Source organism: Anabrus simplex, chromosome 6 (assembly GCF_040414725.1).
Source record: "Anabrus simplex isolate iqAnaSimp1 chromosome 6, ASM4041472v1, whole genome shotgun sequence".
Classification (NCBI taxonomy): domain Eukaryota; kingdom Metazoa; phylum Arthropoda; class Insecta; order Orthoptera; family Tettigoniidae; genus Anabrus; species Anabrus simplex.
Window position 1 is genome coordinate 194,338,675 of NC_090270.1, and position 17,338 is coordinate 194,356,012.

The 17,338-nt window shown below is 37.6% G+C and overlaps 1 protein-coding gene across 1 annotated transcript in view; it reads right to left on the minus strand.

Moving 5' to 3' along the window:
- Positions 1-17,338, minus strand: part of ClC-b (chloride channel protein 7) — a 178,769-nt gene that overhangs the window by 146,805 nt on the left and 14,626 nt on the right. The window contains exons 2-3 of the mRNA XM_067150131.2: positions 14,903-15,034; positions 5,714-5,912 (exon numbers count right to left, since the gene is read on the minus strand). Coding sequence (XP_067006232.2) covers positions 5,714-5,912; positions 14,903-15,034 — 331 coding nt within the window. The remainder of the gene's footprint in view (positions 1-5,713; positions 5,913-14,902; positions 15,035-17,338) is intronic.

Here is a 17,338-nt window from a genome sequence, read left to right on the forward strand (position 1 = left end):
GTGGGAAGGTGAAGCTTGTGAGATGTTGGAATAATAAAGGATTATAATAATTATGGCTGTCATGATATATTGAATTACGCTGAATATATAGCCAGATAATAAATAATAAGAAGTAGTGGCTCTCAAATGCCTACTTGAGAACGAGCTAAGATGATGGAAAGAAGAAAAAGAAAGAAAAGAAAAAAGAAACAAAGAATACAATATGTTTTTGTAGCCACAGAGCAAGGCACACAGCCATTGTCATAGACCGACGGATTTACGACGTAAGGATTTGAACGGTCTGAAGTAAGATTGTGTTGTTTACAACAGTCTTAGTGTCTACCTGCAAGCCTTCTTTCATTTGCCAATGCAGTATCGATTCCATGCTAATGATACGTTATGAGTAACGTGGATAATTATATGATTTTGCGTAGGATGGACTCCTCCCCATTTTCATGCATTAAATTAGCTTGTGATAGGAGTTCCAGATTTTTTACCTCGGAAGCTGAAGTACTTGAGTTCGACTCACGTCGGAACCATGGATTTAACCTGATACTATGGCTTCATTAAGCCATACCTTCAAGATGTATTGTGTGCTATATGTTGGATATTTTTCTATGTAATGTGTTTACGTGTTTTATTATTCCCAAAGTGTTTTATGGTGATGGGTTTGATATCAGCATTGGTTGATTTTACTTTGAATAGAATTTGTTAGGTAAACCCAGGATACGCGTATGTGTTCAGTGTAATATGTAATTTTTGTGGTAAAATAGACCATGTGTTTGCGGTCAAATAGACCATGCGTTTGATACATGGTGATACAATCTCGTGTGTAAAAGAAAATGTACTAGTGGAATGCATACATTCCACAACCATGATAGTTAATTAACGATATGATTCAACAAGAAGGTGCCATTTTTGATCAGCCTATTACAATAATACATGCCATTTAATATCACTATTATAGATAAATCCACGTATCAGTGCGTATTAAATAATAATGTACATATTAATCAAATGATTTAAGGTATGCCAAGCGACAACTACAACTGTGAATAAACTTTTTTTTTTTGCTAGGGGCTTTACGTCGCACCGACATAGATAGGTCTTATGGCGACGATGGGATAGGAAAGGCTTAGGAGTTGGAAGGAAGCGGCCGTGGCCTTAATGTACAGCCCCAGCATTTGCCTGGTGTGAAAATGGGAAACCACGGAAAACCATTTTCAGGGCTGCCGATAGTGGGATTCGAACCTACTATCTCCTGGATGCAAGCTCACAGCTGCGCGCCTCTACGCGCACGATGTGAATAAACTAAAAGGAAGTTGAGGTATACTATATATAATTATTGCTTCAGTCTTGATTATTTCTTTGTTTATATGTTGTAATATGGCATCATCTCGTGTACTTACCGAGTGATTTTATCAGTATCATAAAATGTTAAGCAAATATTTTTAACAAAGATTCTCCCAGTATAAGGAGATCCCCTATACCAAGTCCCAACAGTCTCTTTGAGAGTGGATGAGCAGGTATGGGTAAGGGCACTATTGTCCTGGGGACAAGAAATTGTTCCCAAAGGCAGAGGAACCAGTTTGGTCAACGGCATTAGGATGCAGAAGGCAACGGGAAACTACTGCATTAAAAATTCTGAGAGATATTCCAATAAATCCACATGGCATGGCTGCAACGTCAAGATCGGAGCAGGCCGTGTGGATCGTCTACCTCCGTTTGGAGATGACGGTTTAAGAAGAAGTGTATTCCTCTCACATTATAGAGAACCCTACTTTCGTTATATTTTATGTAGTGCCTCTTTTACGAACATTCCATTGCCCATAAGCTTGTGAGCTCCACCCGCTGACACAATGAAAGTAGGGAGGACGAGACTCAAGCCCGGGAAATGACTTCTGAAGGTTCTCATCCAACAATTCCATTTATACATCTGTTTGTGAAACCGAATTATGTAATAGTTGCCCTAATATGCCCGGGATGGGTACATTACGTTACACTGACACAAATAGCTCGTATGGTGACAATGGAATAGGAAAGGGCTCGGAGTGGGAAGGAAGAAACCATTGCCTTATGGTACAGCCCCAGCATTTGCCTGGTGTACGTATAATAAACTCAGGCTTATCCGACAAACAGGCTGGTGGGTCGGAGGTTTAGTGGGAATGTCTAACGCGGAAAGAGAAAAAACTAACACGAATACAGACAAATGTCATTATTGATATAGTTGATATATACATTCATTGTAGATATATCTATGTAAAGCTAATACACCGAGGATCGTCATGATGACAAATGTTTTTACTAGAAAAATGTAGTCTGTTTAAAAAGTGTAATTCCTAAATTCAAAATAACAAAACTTTTGATCATCTGTACCCAAAACTGGTACATGTCAGAAACTGAGATATACAGATTGTCAATATTGTATCAGTAATGCACTAACAAAAGTTTAATCACTCAGTAAGGTATATTCTTGAAAATATTAGCAAAAATAATAATGATGCTTGTAGTGTAGACTCACGGTGTTCCATAAGTATTGTATGTCACACAGGTAACTCAGACCTATAGCGATTCTTACACAATGGTGCCACTCATAGGCAATTAACATAAGAGATTTAACTTTTTGTCCATATTGAACTGAGATTACGATTAAACTTTTTTGGATCCACTTATTCAATATTGTCTAGATGTAATTACAACATTCTAAAATTTATTCAGGACTAGTTGGCACATTTTTTGCGTCATCTTCAGCTGTACAAAGAACTTGTAAAACAGGCAACTGTATAAAAAATCTCATGATAAATATAAAGCTATTTTCATAAAATAAAAACCTTATGATATCTACATTAAAACAAAGACATAATAAAACCTTTAAATTACAATGTTTAACTGTTCGTTCTTTTCCAACAAGTTGAAGAATCAAATATATATTGGATGTTGAGTAACAATTCTCAAAATGGTTCATGTCCTTGTGGACATATAGTACTGAGTTCAAAATACTTATTTTGCAATCCACAATAATAAAATAGCTTGTATTTTAAAACATTTTGTACATTGATCAATTATAGTTCTTTAACTGCGTTTCTCATGTGGAGCCATCTTAAAATAAACATAAACAGCTGAATGAGATTTAAGTTTTATGATATTCTAGGTCTACATGCCTTTGAAGTGGAAACATAAAAGATCCTTCATTTCCCAGTTTAATTGTGGAACCCTAAATGGCCATAGACTGATCGTAGTGCAAATGAAGTACCGTGAGCATTGCATTGCCTGTTTTCTGAGGTCTCTATACAGATGAAGATGATGCAAAAACTAATCCTGAATAAATTTTAGAACGTTGTAATTACATCTAGACAACATTATTATTGTATTGAATACGTGGACCCTAAAACGTTTAATCATTGTACTCGTAGGCAACGCAAACCCATGGTGTACCAATAACGGGTGCCAGAATTCCCGTGGTGTTCCTCACATAGTGGGTCTAATCACATGCAACGCAGATCCACAATGTCGCTCATAAAGTGGTACCAACCACAGGCAACGCCCAGACCCGTTGTGTTTCTCACAATGGTACTAATCACAGGTACTGGAAAACCCATACTGATTTACCCTCTGCTGCTACTAATCACAAACCTATTGTGTACCTAACAGTGGTACTACTCACAAGTAAAGGCGACCCAGGGTATTATCTGCATGATGGTACTAATCATAAGTAGTTTCATGGTTCTAATACAATCATCTCTTGGTCGCCCCTTACGACAGGCAGGGGATACCGTGGGTGTAATATTAGTCTGTGTCCCCCACCCACAGTGGGTAGAGAGAGAGAAAAAAGAAAAAGAAGAGATCCGTCACTTCAAAAAATGAAGTAACAGACGAAGAAAGGCAAGGCCCACAAAGGGCGTGAAAATGAAAGACTCCCTAGGCCTGGAATGCTCTAATACCATCGGGGTTAGAAAAGAACAAGAGTTGACCAAGGGAGGTCAGACAGGATAGATGAACATGAGGAGCCTGGCACAAGTGGAAGCAATGCCAGGACTCGGTTAAGGGGCCCGTGGTCGCCAAACCATGCTCCAAGTTGAGAGCCTTCCAGCCCCTTTTAGTCACATTTTACGACAGGCAGGGGATACCATAGTTGTATTCTTCGTCTGCAGCCCCCACTCACAGGGGGTTCAGGAAAAAATGTATTGGCATGCAATCATTTGGAGGTGTGACCTTATACCACATTGTTATGATAGGTTGCTTTATGGAAGGTTTGTCATCACTTTCACTTTCCGATATTTGATGCAAAGAAATAGCTTATGAACATTTCAAATCTAACTCTTAATCAGTCAGTTCATTCTCAATAACCTCAAAGTCGGATCCGTCACCTCTATCTTCCAACAAATTTTGCACTACTTCATTACTCATTTTCTGTAATGACGTGAAGATGCCATAATTAAACACACACTGTACTAACAATGTATATAATCAAATCATATATACACGGAAGTAAACAAGCTGCACCAAATGGAAAACTACAAAATAAAATGAAATAAAATAGCAAAGCAGAGCCCGTGAAGGTTTGTTTACAAATAAAGAAATGGCACTCAAACGGATCGCCTGAAAACTACGCCCAAAGAGGTTGTAGATATGAATGAAACTGAACTCACGGCTGCTGTGGACATCAAGAACAACAAGAAGCAGACTGTCATGACATCTGTTGATGAAATTATGAGAAGAAATACGAACATGTCGAATATTCGACAGTGACACTACAGCAGAAACCAAAGTGTTGAATATTCGACACTTGCCATTTCTAGGATTAAAAAGTTGGTAATACACATTTAACGAATTGCTTTAAGTTGCACCGACACAGATACTGTAGGTCTTATGGCGACGAAGGGATAGGAAAGGGCTAGGAGTGAGAAGAAAGCATCCGCAACCTTAAATTAGAGTACAGCCCAAACATTTGCCTGGTGTGAAAATGGGAAACCACAGAAAATCATCTTCAGAGCTGCTGACAGTGGGGTTCGAACCCACTATCTCCCAAATGCAAGCTCAGAGCTGAGCGCCCCTAAATGCACAGCCAACTCTTACTTGCCTCTGTGGATCAGTGGTAGAGTGTTGACCTCTGGATCCCAAGATAGCAGGTTAAAAACCCGGCAGAGGTAAAAGGCAGAAAATAATCCATTCAACACTTAATGTCATACGATGTCGGCACGTAAAACATCTTTGGTGACCTTTGGTGCTCACCCAACAAAATTAATTGAAACTCTGGTACAGATGCCCAAGATAGATTCGGTTTACTCTGCCATCTAGTAAGCCTAGAGTAAAACAATGTCGGAACTGACGAGCAAGCAGCCAGACAGCATCAAATTAAAATGCTTGCATACGCTAGCCGAGACCATACAATTATTATATTATTATTATTACTACTTGCCTGTCAACTACCCTTTTTAACCAACATGTTATGCATTTTATGTAGAAGTAACATGCAAATGTTGGAGGTTTTGCATGGAACTCTTTTTTTTTTTTCTTTTACAGATGTGTCTAATAAAACAATGTAAGATAAGCAAAGGTTGGTTAAGTGGGACTATGTATGTACGTATGTATGTATGTATGTATGTATGTATGTATGTATGTATGAACTTAAGTTCAATTGTCAGTTTAAAGCGGTTTAAATTTCAGGATAGTGTACAGAATACCCCAAATTCTGTAACACTTTTTTTTTTTAATTCATTTTTACAAAGGATACAATACTTAAGGCCTCTATACTTGACATCTGAAAGTTGCTCAATGGTGATGTCAATAAAACACGCGATCAGTGCAGTCAATACACCAATCAACAAGAAGATTATCCATCTCGCTAGATTCTTCTTGACCTCGAATCTGTAGCCTTTGCTCCGTTCTTCATCAAGAGCAAGGTGATTCTCACAAATATCATAATCTAAACTCTGTAAAGGAATAAATTATAATAAGAATGGTCATGATATTTCAAAAGAAATGAATCAAAATATTAAATCAACTAACATGTTAAAGGATAGGAAAGTAAAGTACCACATACAGTACACTGATGTTACAAGAAATTATATACGCACATACACTCTTGCTATAAAGTGACAAAGCATGCCTCTATCTCATTCTTAAGATTAAGGTTATTTACACTGCCTGAGAAAAAAATTGAAGCAACCAGAAGGGAAGGGGGAAACTAAATGAAACTTCACATGTTGAGAGGGTATGTGATAAGTGATTACAAAATACAGTCAAATTTACTAAGAACTTGGTAGTACGAGCCCACTTATCAGTATGATGCTGCATCCCCCTCTGGCGTGGATGCATGCACTGATTCAGTTGTGAAGGGTTGACGCCCTTGTATCCTCTCCTGAGGCAAGCTGGCTCACAACTGTTGTAATTGGTCCTTGATATCCTGGATACTGACACTGAAACGGAGCTGATGTTCGAGCTGGTCCTACACGTTCTATCAGAGGCAAATCTGGGGGTCTAGCTGGCCACAGGAGTACCTCAATATCACACACAGTTCATAGACATGCATGTGACGTGAGGACGAGCATTGTCCTATTGAAAATGGTACCATGATACTGTTACATGAGAGGTAACACACAAGGATGCAGGATATCCATGACGTACAAAGTTGTGCCACCAGAGTACCCTCAATCACTACCAGCCATGACCTGAAGTCATACCCGATGGATCCCCATACCATGACGCCAAGAGTAACACTGCTGTACCTCTCCAAAACATTGGAAGAATGGGACCTCTCCCCAGGTCGCCGCCATGCTCACAGATAACTGTCATCCAGGATAGTGCAGAACTCCAAACGCAGCTGTTTGTGTTGTGGTGTTAATGGCAGCCTACGCATGGGACAGTAATTCCTTAGTTCGGCTACTGCTAGTCTCTGACCAAGTTCAGGATGACTCAATGTTGCAGGGAGCCCATTACTTGTTCTTGGATGGCAGGCGCAGAAGTGAATGGGTTATGACATGCTTGGTGCACAATAGGGCAATCCTCCCTTGTAATGGTCAGACGTGCTCGACCGGAACCTTGACGACTAGTATGCCTGCCCTCACGTTCCCATGTATTCCAACATCAGGCCACTGTCACATCGAATGCCCCACAAATCAGTCTGTTAGGTGCCGATAATGCTGTCTCGCACGATTACGTAACATCTCCGTGCCCTTCAAAGTGATCGCTCAACATTGACACTGTTCACACTCCTTATATACCCTACCAGGCCTGGTAGCAACACTAAACATGAACACTAATACATTGTGATGGCCATTCTACCTGTCACAGAGAATTTTTACTTCTTTACATACCCACTGATGGTGTGTACGCATACAAAGTTACAATGACATCCAATCATTTCTTCTGGATGCTTCAATTTTTTTTGTCAGGCAGTGCATTTACTGGATCTATATTCATGTCTCATTCAGCTTTACGTTTTCCAAATTCAAAAATATAATATTCTGGGGATGAGGGGGTATTTAATTTCTAGCTTAAGACATTTAAGTCACATCGCAAATTTGGAAGAAAGATTGAGATTACAAACTGTTGTAACAACTGACTGGTGTTAGGTGGAATGAGTTCTAAATTACTGTAGAAGGAAAGTGCCAAATCATCTAGAGTAGATGAATTTACAGCTGCTATGATAAAAGCAACAGGAATACACAAGATACAAAGGCCACATCAAACTCTGGAACGAAAGGGGCATTCTTGTATATGCATGGCTTTTTTCACAATGCAATGAAAACCAGCATAATTGTGTTGCCTCAAACTCTGAGCAGAAGAAATTGAAACAATAATTCAAAGATTCATTTAGCACTGGGACAATGAATTAATGAAAAAGAGGGTGTATACTTCGGCATGTTTGATCATCCATTACTTGGTTGCGTGCATCGTCCAGTCTCATTCCTTATATCGTGCATCGGCTCTCGCTTCGCTCAGTTCAGTCTAGTGTAGTGGTGTTATCATCCAATTTATTCAAACTTAATTGCTTCATTTTTATTCAAACTGAAGTGCCATGCTTCTGCACCATGCAATATTGTATATCAAAGTGACGGCAAGCCAAGTAATTACAAGCCGTAAGAGGTATTAGACAGTCAAAGAACTCTACAATGCAGTAGAAATTAAAATTTATATGCTCTCAACTGGAAAGAGATCAGACTATTTCAAATTCCAAGAAGAAAAAATGAAACATTGATTTGGGCTGATTCGTATATAGAAAGAAGGCAGACATCTTCAGGTTTAAAGATACCATTTCCATCTTTAAAACCTTACAAGCTATAACAAAATGAACTTAGGCCTGAAGGGGTCTATACCACACATGGATATCTGTAACATGTTAAGGAAAAGTCTATATGACGTATGGAGGTCGGCGTCAAGGTGTTAATGATATTATACAATCTTCTATATATTAAAAAAAATTATGAAAACTAAAGTCAGTCAGTCCCGCCATTCTATCCGGTCGATTTCCTTCATTTCTTTAAAACTGAAAGTTATTCATGCACAGATTTGTCATCAGGTACTATAAATCACTTAACTTCCGCCTTCCTCAAATTATTTGATTTTTTTCAATTTTTGTATCTTTGAAGCAATCATATCTTTGGGTCTAACTGAGGTATGGAGTTAGTTTTGGCCTAGGAACACTCAGTGGATCAAGCTCTTTCATTTCAGCTCTTAACTAATTTGTCTCCATGATGAAGATCTTTGAAGGACTATTTAACAGTTCGGCGCATAGTGTTGTTCCAAGGAACGTTTAATTCAATTTCTTTGTGCGATGTATTTTCAAGTGTTTTGTTGACATAATATTACATTCTATTACCACAGCAGATCATGTGCTTTATTTCATTAACTCGAAACTTTGCAAATACTGTACGTCCGTGAGGATAGTAACGAACACCACCATACTTCGTACATTGCGGGCAGAGCCAGCGGGAAACTGCTAGTTATTAATTAGGTACTATGTAGGTATCTGAGGAGTGATACCTGTAATATAATCTTCAGTCTGTGTGCACCAAATATCAACCTGGATTCTGGTATACTGTACTGCTATATCGAGGAATTTACAAATCATAAGACTCTTGTCTTCATTGTTAAAATAAGGTTTGTCTACTCCTTAGTCCCACTTCCATTATTGAAATCATCTAATCTGTATATATAAAACGCATGCTGAAATGGTGATTATGTATAAAAATAGCTAAATGTTCAAGCTGTAAAATGATGTAAACTATTGCTGAAATAATTAGGTCTATGTATTTATAAAAAAATAGGAGACCTTATTTTTGGGATTACCTTCGTATATATGTATGTATGAACATCACGAGAAAATAGCTGAAGAGAATTTAATGAAATGGAAATGAGCCGCTACAATCTAGGCTATAAATCATTTTATTCACACTGAGTGAAGTGGTAGTTTAGGGGAAGGCCTAAAATTGAATTCCCAAATATGTACGTTATTAGTGGTCCTATCGATAAATTACTATATAACTAAAGTTATGTAGAATTAAATTTCCCATCATTTATGTCATACATTTTTGCTGTAACGGCTATGATGCCAGAGATATTAATGAATTTGTATTTCTTTGCTAAGTCCATATCAATACCTAGCCACAATAAAATGGGTAAACAGAATGAAAATCAGTATGTAGAGTCAGGGAATAAGAAACTACAGACTAGGCCAGAGAAGCTCAGCAGGGTGCTCAATGAGACTAGTCCAGTGCGGCCAGGCTGGCGTGACGTAAATGCGGGCAAACAAGCAAGTTTACATCACAGTGGAATGAGAGAGCAAACATACTTTGCAGGAAAGCGAGGGAGCATTGAAGTTCAATTGTGATTACGAAGCCCTCCTCCACTACTCAGCAAAGTACTTACTGGGATACATTTAAAATAAAACTATAATCGCAACAAAAAACCCTGACCTTTTCAAGATATTTTGGTTTACTGGACTCAATATAAAAAGTCGTTTTTCTCATATTTATTCATTCAAAGAAAACTGACACATTATAAATTTGCAAGTCCTTGGATGGGAATGACAGTATTTTAATTTTTGAATAAAGTAAAATTCCTGTTATTTATTAAGCAAAATGTAATATAATTACACTGATTTTGCAGTGTTGTAGTGTTATGTGACTTTCCCTGTTCAATGAATTTCTTAAAATAGTACTAAAAAATTAACAGGTGTCTGGTGATAATAGCTAGTCTCTAAATGACGAGAGGGATTTTCATCACGAGTGAGGACATCGATATTTACTATCAAAAATTAATTAATAACCTCACTGATTTTATTCCTGGTAAGCATGATTGGTTTGTTGGCGAGTTTATCAGATAATTTAAACCCAAACAACCACAAGCCACAGCTTATCACCTTAACTCTGTATTAGAACTGTTTGTAAAGCACCTCTTAAAATACAATAGTGGAAATTGTAATTCATTACATACATAGTAAAAATACTGGAAGTTGTAGGCCTAACTCTATTGTATCTGGTCAAAATACAGGAATTGTATTGAACATAAATAACTTATTTCTTACAACGTAAATTGAAAATAATGCGGATATCTGCACTCTTATTATAATCTATCAGTTCCATGTCCGTATTGATACTTTTATTCACAATTACAAAGAATGGGTACTTGTCCACCTAATCAATACTTTATTATGTCTTATTACAATGCAGAACCATTTTCGACCTTCACAGAGGTCATCCTCAGTTGTCATGAGATCCAAAGTTAACATATAATTTAGAAACATTACTAAATCTAATGAAGAAAGTCACATGATATGAGTGATAATATTAAAATATACAATGATATTATGTGTCCTCTGGTTTCTGCACTCTTTCTTTCATTATTTTCTGCCTCCAATTCAAACTCAGGTATCGCAGCAGTGATCGAGAGTGACTGGGAGAACTTTGCCCAACCTTCACGGCCTGTGACGTAGCCACAACGTCACTGTGGTTGAATAGCACACGCTGCGCTCATCGCCTGCCAGCCCGCCCACTTACAGTGCTGGGCGCCTGCAGGACGAAATGCCCAGCATGAGCACCTCTGGTCTAGGCTGCAAATAAGTTTGTTCACCCTGGACAAAATGTTAGTTTAAGGGGAGGCACCTAAAATTTAATTTTTCAATAATTATGTTATTGGTCCTATCGAAATGTGCTACATACCAAAAGTTATAGAAAATACAATTTTTGATCATTTTGTTTTATTCAGCTTTACCATACCAATTATGATACGAGTGGTCTTTCGGAGTTGGAAGAAAACTAAATGTGAAGGCTTACAATAACAAAAGCTCAAACTTGATCAACAATAACATTATGCTGACCAGCTCTTTGTCTCTTATGCTGCCACTCATCTCAGATTAGATTACTGATGCGTACCGAATATAACAGCATACCTGAATATTGGCACGAAATAGCTGGGGAGTTAGATATAACTTCTTTAGCATGTCATTCCTCTGGTTCATAAATTTTCTGATACTACTGGTTATGTACACACTGGTTCATCATAGTATTCCAGCTATTCGATCCCTACTCTGAGGCGCTGATTGTAATGAGCAGTATGCATATTTAACAGAATAATGGCAGACGGCTGTCTGCGACCTGGTCATTCCAGCTTGGGAACGTTGGATTATTAGGTTGACAGCATAGTAGTGTTCATTAAAAGTGAGAAAATGTGTGGTTTTTCATTTGATCGAGTATTTCATATGATAGTATTGCTTTTAATTATGACATTTCTACTGATGTATCGTAATGACCTATGTTGATTTCAGTTGGGAAAACCACTAAGACAGTCTTTCTGAGGATGTAAAAAGGCAGGTGGAGAGAGATTCTGCCATTATAATGAAAACTCCCCCACCTGATTGTGACTTATAGCAGGCCAGAGGGCCTACCATTTCAATGAAAATTCCCTTACCCAGTCTTCACATGAGAACAGGGGTGATTTCACAGTCACATTTCTGGGGTAACGTAAAGAGTTATGTAATTTAATACAATCTTACGTGTACACTAACCTAACCTAGAATTCTGTATACAATGTAGAATTTCATAGCAAAGCACGAGTACATCAGCTAGTGTTGACTATAAAACAAACTACTTTCTCTCCTTTTTGGATGTGTCTATTGATTTAGACTCTTTTCCAACAAAAACTTCTCTTAAAAACTGCTCCAACTTTTTCAGGATAGAAACTCACTGCAGAAATAAGCAAGAAATGCTAGCATGCAACTACAAGACTTTTACATAAATACTAAAGAATAGTTGCATCCGTCCTGTCAATATAGTCTAAAATTCATAATTTTATACAATTATTTTTATTTATACCTGTCTCAGGAGACACCACTCCCTTAATCGGTAAATTCTACATCACAAAACTTCCCATATTCTAGGATCTAACAATGTTCACTTATACAGAAAACATAGTTAAAATAGTAAACTTGTGTTAACCCTCTCTAAAACATTTCTTGATACTGTTTGTTGTTATGTTCTTACTGGACTAGAACAATTTTAAGAAATTAAAAAGTCATCTGGTTTTTATCCATCTTTGTTCTCCAATAGCTCACTGAAAAACAGAGAGAATACAGTAAAAAAACTGCATGTGCTATTTGTAGATTTCAAGAAGGCTTACAATTGCAAACTTTGGGGTGGCTAAAAAACTCAACCTGGTAAGGATTACCCGGCGAGTTTTAATTAATTTTGTCCGATAACACCAAATGTATCAACAGAGATGTTTTACATGCTGACATACAGCATGGAGTTCCAAATGGACTTTTATGCCCTTCACAAATCAGACTAGCTCTGATGGATCTGAACCGGTAATCTTGGGATCTACCACTGGTCGAATTTGAGGGATGTTCCACCATTCAACACAATGTAAAATAATTTGTATTTATTAAGCAAAGACTGGTTTTGACTCCCTTGGAGTCATCAGTTCTTGTAGATGATTAAATCAAGGAATCTGATAATCATTATGAGGATTGCCTACATCTCAAAAGGTTGATATAAAACATAATGAAAAATTTATTCACCCAATGGCAATTTAGTTGAATTATTCACCTTGACAAGAAATGCACACAATGATATGAAAACTTGGCAACTTCAAGAAAGTTTTTGGTTCTGGTTTAAAAACACTGCTGTGTGTTTGTGGAACACAAAACAGACCTGTTGGTCTTGCTTTAATCTACTCTAAAACATATGAATAAGTTGAAATATACATGTTGACATGAAATGCCAACTTGAAAACATGTGAACCAGTTGAATAAAACCTAATGACAAATTATATATACATTGACATGAAACACTTGGCACTTCAAGCAAGATCTTGGTTTTAGTTTGAAAATTCTGCCATGTATTTGTGAAACACAGAACAGACTTTATGGTCTTGTTTCAGTCTACTTGTAAATAATAATTTCGTGTGGCTATTTCTAGCAGAGTGCAGCCCTTGTAAGGCAGACCCTCCAATGAGGGTGGGCGGCATCTGCCATGTGTAGGTAACTGCGTGTAATTGTGGTGGAGGATAGTGTTGTGTGGTGTGTGACTTGCAGGGATGTTGGGGACTGCACAAATACCCAGCCCCTGGGCCATTGGAATTAACCAATGAAGGTTAAAATCCCCAACCCGGCCGGGAATCGAACCAGGGACCCTCTGAACCGAAGGCCAGTACGCTGACCGTTCGGCCAACGAGTCGGACTACTTGTAAATATATGAACTAGTTAAAATATACACATTGACTTGAAACACATACAATGACATGGAATACTTGGCATTTTAAGAAAGTTCTTGGATCTGAGTTAAAAATACTGTTTTGTGTTAGAACACTGAACAGACTTGTTTGTCTTGATACAATCAACTTGAAATATGTGAATCAGTTGAAATAAAACAATGACTAATTATACACACAATCACCTGAAACGCTTGACCCTTTAAGAAAGTTCTTGGATCTGGGCTAAAATTATTGCTGTGCATTTGTAGTACACGGAACATACTTGTTGGTCTTGTTTTAATAAACTTGAACATATATGAAATAGTTGAAATGAAACATGTTTGACAATGAAACATGACAAATATAGAAATCGCTTTGCTCAGGTAATCTTGCAGTGCTCTTGTATAGTGTGGAACAAACTTGTTGGTCTTGTGGAAAGCTGATGTTACGAATAATTGGTAGATTTAATGACTGTAACCAGATTCCTTGATTTAATCATCTATAAGAACTGATGATGACTCCAAGGGAGCTGAAACCGGTCTTTGCTTAATAAATACAAAATATTGTACATTGTGTGGAATGGTGGAACATCCCTCAAACTCTATTTTATCAGTCATAGTCAACACTGAAATGAAAATTGTAACCTATGACTACCACTGATCCACAATGGAAACTATGAGGCTAATAAGATCATCCTGAAAGAAATGGTTGAATATGAAAGAAGTGGGGATATGAAGTGAAGTGGAGTGGAGTGGAGATTACAGAGCAGGCATTCCTGGATAAACAACATAGGAGCAATTTATTCACCACTACCGCCACCCCTCACATGCTTAGAGAGATTACGTGATAACGGTATGGTTAATAAAGTGTAAATGCATTACCGTATGTAGTTCCTTCAGTTCTGAAAACAATATCCATACTAAATATTAAACATTCAAACCAACAGTAAGATTTTTCTAATAGAATAAATATTTATTTTAATTTTTTCCAACTTTCAATTACAGACTCTTCTTACATCAAATTCATGGAATGAAACAGGTGAAATACTGAAAACAAAATGTCCTCTCCATACAAGAACACACATGCATACCACCTGCACCTAATTAAGACAATACACAAAGCAATGAGCATCACATGGGCAATTTACAAAGATAGAATTAACATTCATACTCAGATCAGATCAAGTAAAATGTAATGAAATGCAACTAAATGAAATATATTACAAATGTACCTCAAATTTGGCTGATATCACATTGAGACGGCCCGTTTCAATTGTCTCTGTCATCACCTTACTTCTCCAACGATGATGATTATGATCATCTTGTCTGGAGTAGTCCTCATCAGCATTGATGGATGGAGATGCCTATAGGAGATGTAATGCAGGATAAAGAAAAGTATGTCTTTGTAAAACTGATAATGCATGCATAGGGAAGAAGGCATACAGACAGTACATTTTCTGAATATACACAGTAGCTTTTAGAGAAAAATAAATTTCTAAACCATAAAATAGGTTATTTAGAGCATATAACAATGTCTTAAATTAAATCAGATTACACTTTGCTAGCAGGGTGCATGTTTAGGAAGAGGAAAATCATAGAGAAATGATACCTTAAGTATCACAACGGAGAGATTCTTGCTTTATGCTTACCTGCGACCCACCAAACCGCCCCTAGAAGTATTCTTACTTATGTAGAAAAATTAAAACTTAGAAAATGTCAATCTGTTAAATGTGACCATTTTCTGTGTTTCTACTGGCTGGAGATAGAACTTGCATTATGAGTGACCCACAGTTGCCATATTCCAAGATAATGAAACTGGAGGTTTAAAAGTTACTTGTCGTGACGTGTGCCAGATACAACTGCAGTATCCGCGATGTTAATATATTAAGTAGATAACACAAGTAAAATTCAGCTATCTTTCTAGTCATAGGTTGTGGAGTTAGTGGCAGAGATCTGGAAGTTAAAGCTGGGGAAGTGAACAGTCTTTCTTGCAGGCCTCTTCTAGCAAAGTAAGATCTGCAGTCACTTGCACATAGTCAATGGAGTTGATTGGCATAGAGAGTGGTTCAAGTTTTATTTGCAGATTGCTCTTATTAATATATTCTTTGGCAAGACTCAAAGTTGGGGCTAATAACTGGTTTCTTGGCCCAGATCATTTGGGGGGATAGCTTTTGTAAGCTGAGAAATGCGTTGGAAAGGAAAACAGAACTGGGGCAGAAATACATTCATCTCTCTTCTCACTCCACTTCCCAATAGGCCAAAACAAAACAAAAAAATATGCAGAGATAAAAGCAATTTCCCATGTACTACAGCAGTTATTAAGCAGAAACAATGATTACCAAAAATTTGTTATTCTTACAGATTCAAAAGCAGCCATCCAAGCCATCTCGTCAAATAAAGAACTGAAAGAAATTCTATGTATGATAAAAACCCTCCGAAGACTCCACAAACAGATCTCATTTCAGTGGAATAACATAATGAAGAGGCAGACAGATTAGCCAAAAAAAGGTACCACACTAAAACAACCTGCCAGACAGACTTATTTTATGTCAGCAAAAAGGATTCTGAAAAATACTATTAAAAACACGCATGAAGAAATGGCAAAGAAAACAGCAGAAACCAAATTATGAAAGGCTATTGATATTAAATGGGATCAGTATAAAATAAAACCAAGAAGAGAAGTTGTAGCCTTCTTCAGACTAAACACTGGCCACGATTGTCTTGCAGCTCATCTGAAACGAATCAACATCCTGAGATCCGAAAAATGCACACTTTACCATGATCCTGGAAGCAAAATGGATAAGGAACACCTGCTACAGCCAGAACTTCAGGAAATCTCACTCAACTATACTGGAACGCAAGAAAGCTGATGGACTGGAATCCAGGCTAACCATAAGATACATCATATTCAAGAGCTCTGCCATGAAGGGTACATGTTTGAAGGGGAAATTTTCTCCCATTTCGTAGCCTACTGGTTACTGGAAAACAGGCTTAGTTAAATTTCTACTAGCAGCGAGCATGTGGTATCCTCCACCATAGTGGGTAAGTCAATGTTCATTACTGGTAATCAAAGTTTTGCCCACTGCTGAATATAGGATGCAATGATCTTGTATTTTTGTCACTAAGCAATCCAGACCAATGGTCTTGTCACTAGTTGCACCAAGTTGGCAGCCTTGTGCAGCGTGCTATGAAATCGTGCAAGCCGCATCACGTTTGATTCCTAACCTCTCTTTTGCTCCCCGGCTAGTCAGTTTTACCTTAAATCACATATAAAAAGTTGGGAACATGAATATAAAGACATAGGATTAATAATGATAGGTCACTGTGTAAAAAGGGAGCAACAGAAATAATAGACTAGGACGAACATGCAAACACAAAAGACCATGGACAATCTTCAGATCTTCTCACATTGCCATCTTTAAAAGGATGAACTCTTTCTTCAGTGAACATACTTCTTCAATGTACATTTTTTTCTCTTCTTGTTTCTGCTACCCAACTTCATACGGAGGGGAGGATTCAATGCTAATTGAAGGACCACCAGTAGGACTTGCCACTGGACCTTAATTGGTAGATCAGCCATGAAAGCCAAAAGTTGGGTTTGGGTCTTGCCTATCTTTGAATAACAAATGCTTAACAGCTCTCTGGCATGTACTATATGTACTCAATAT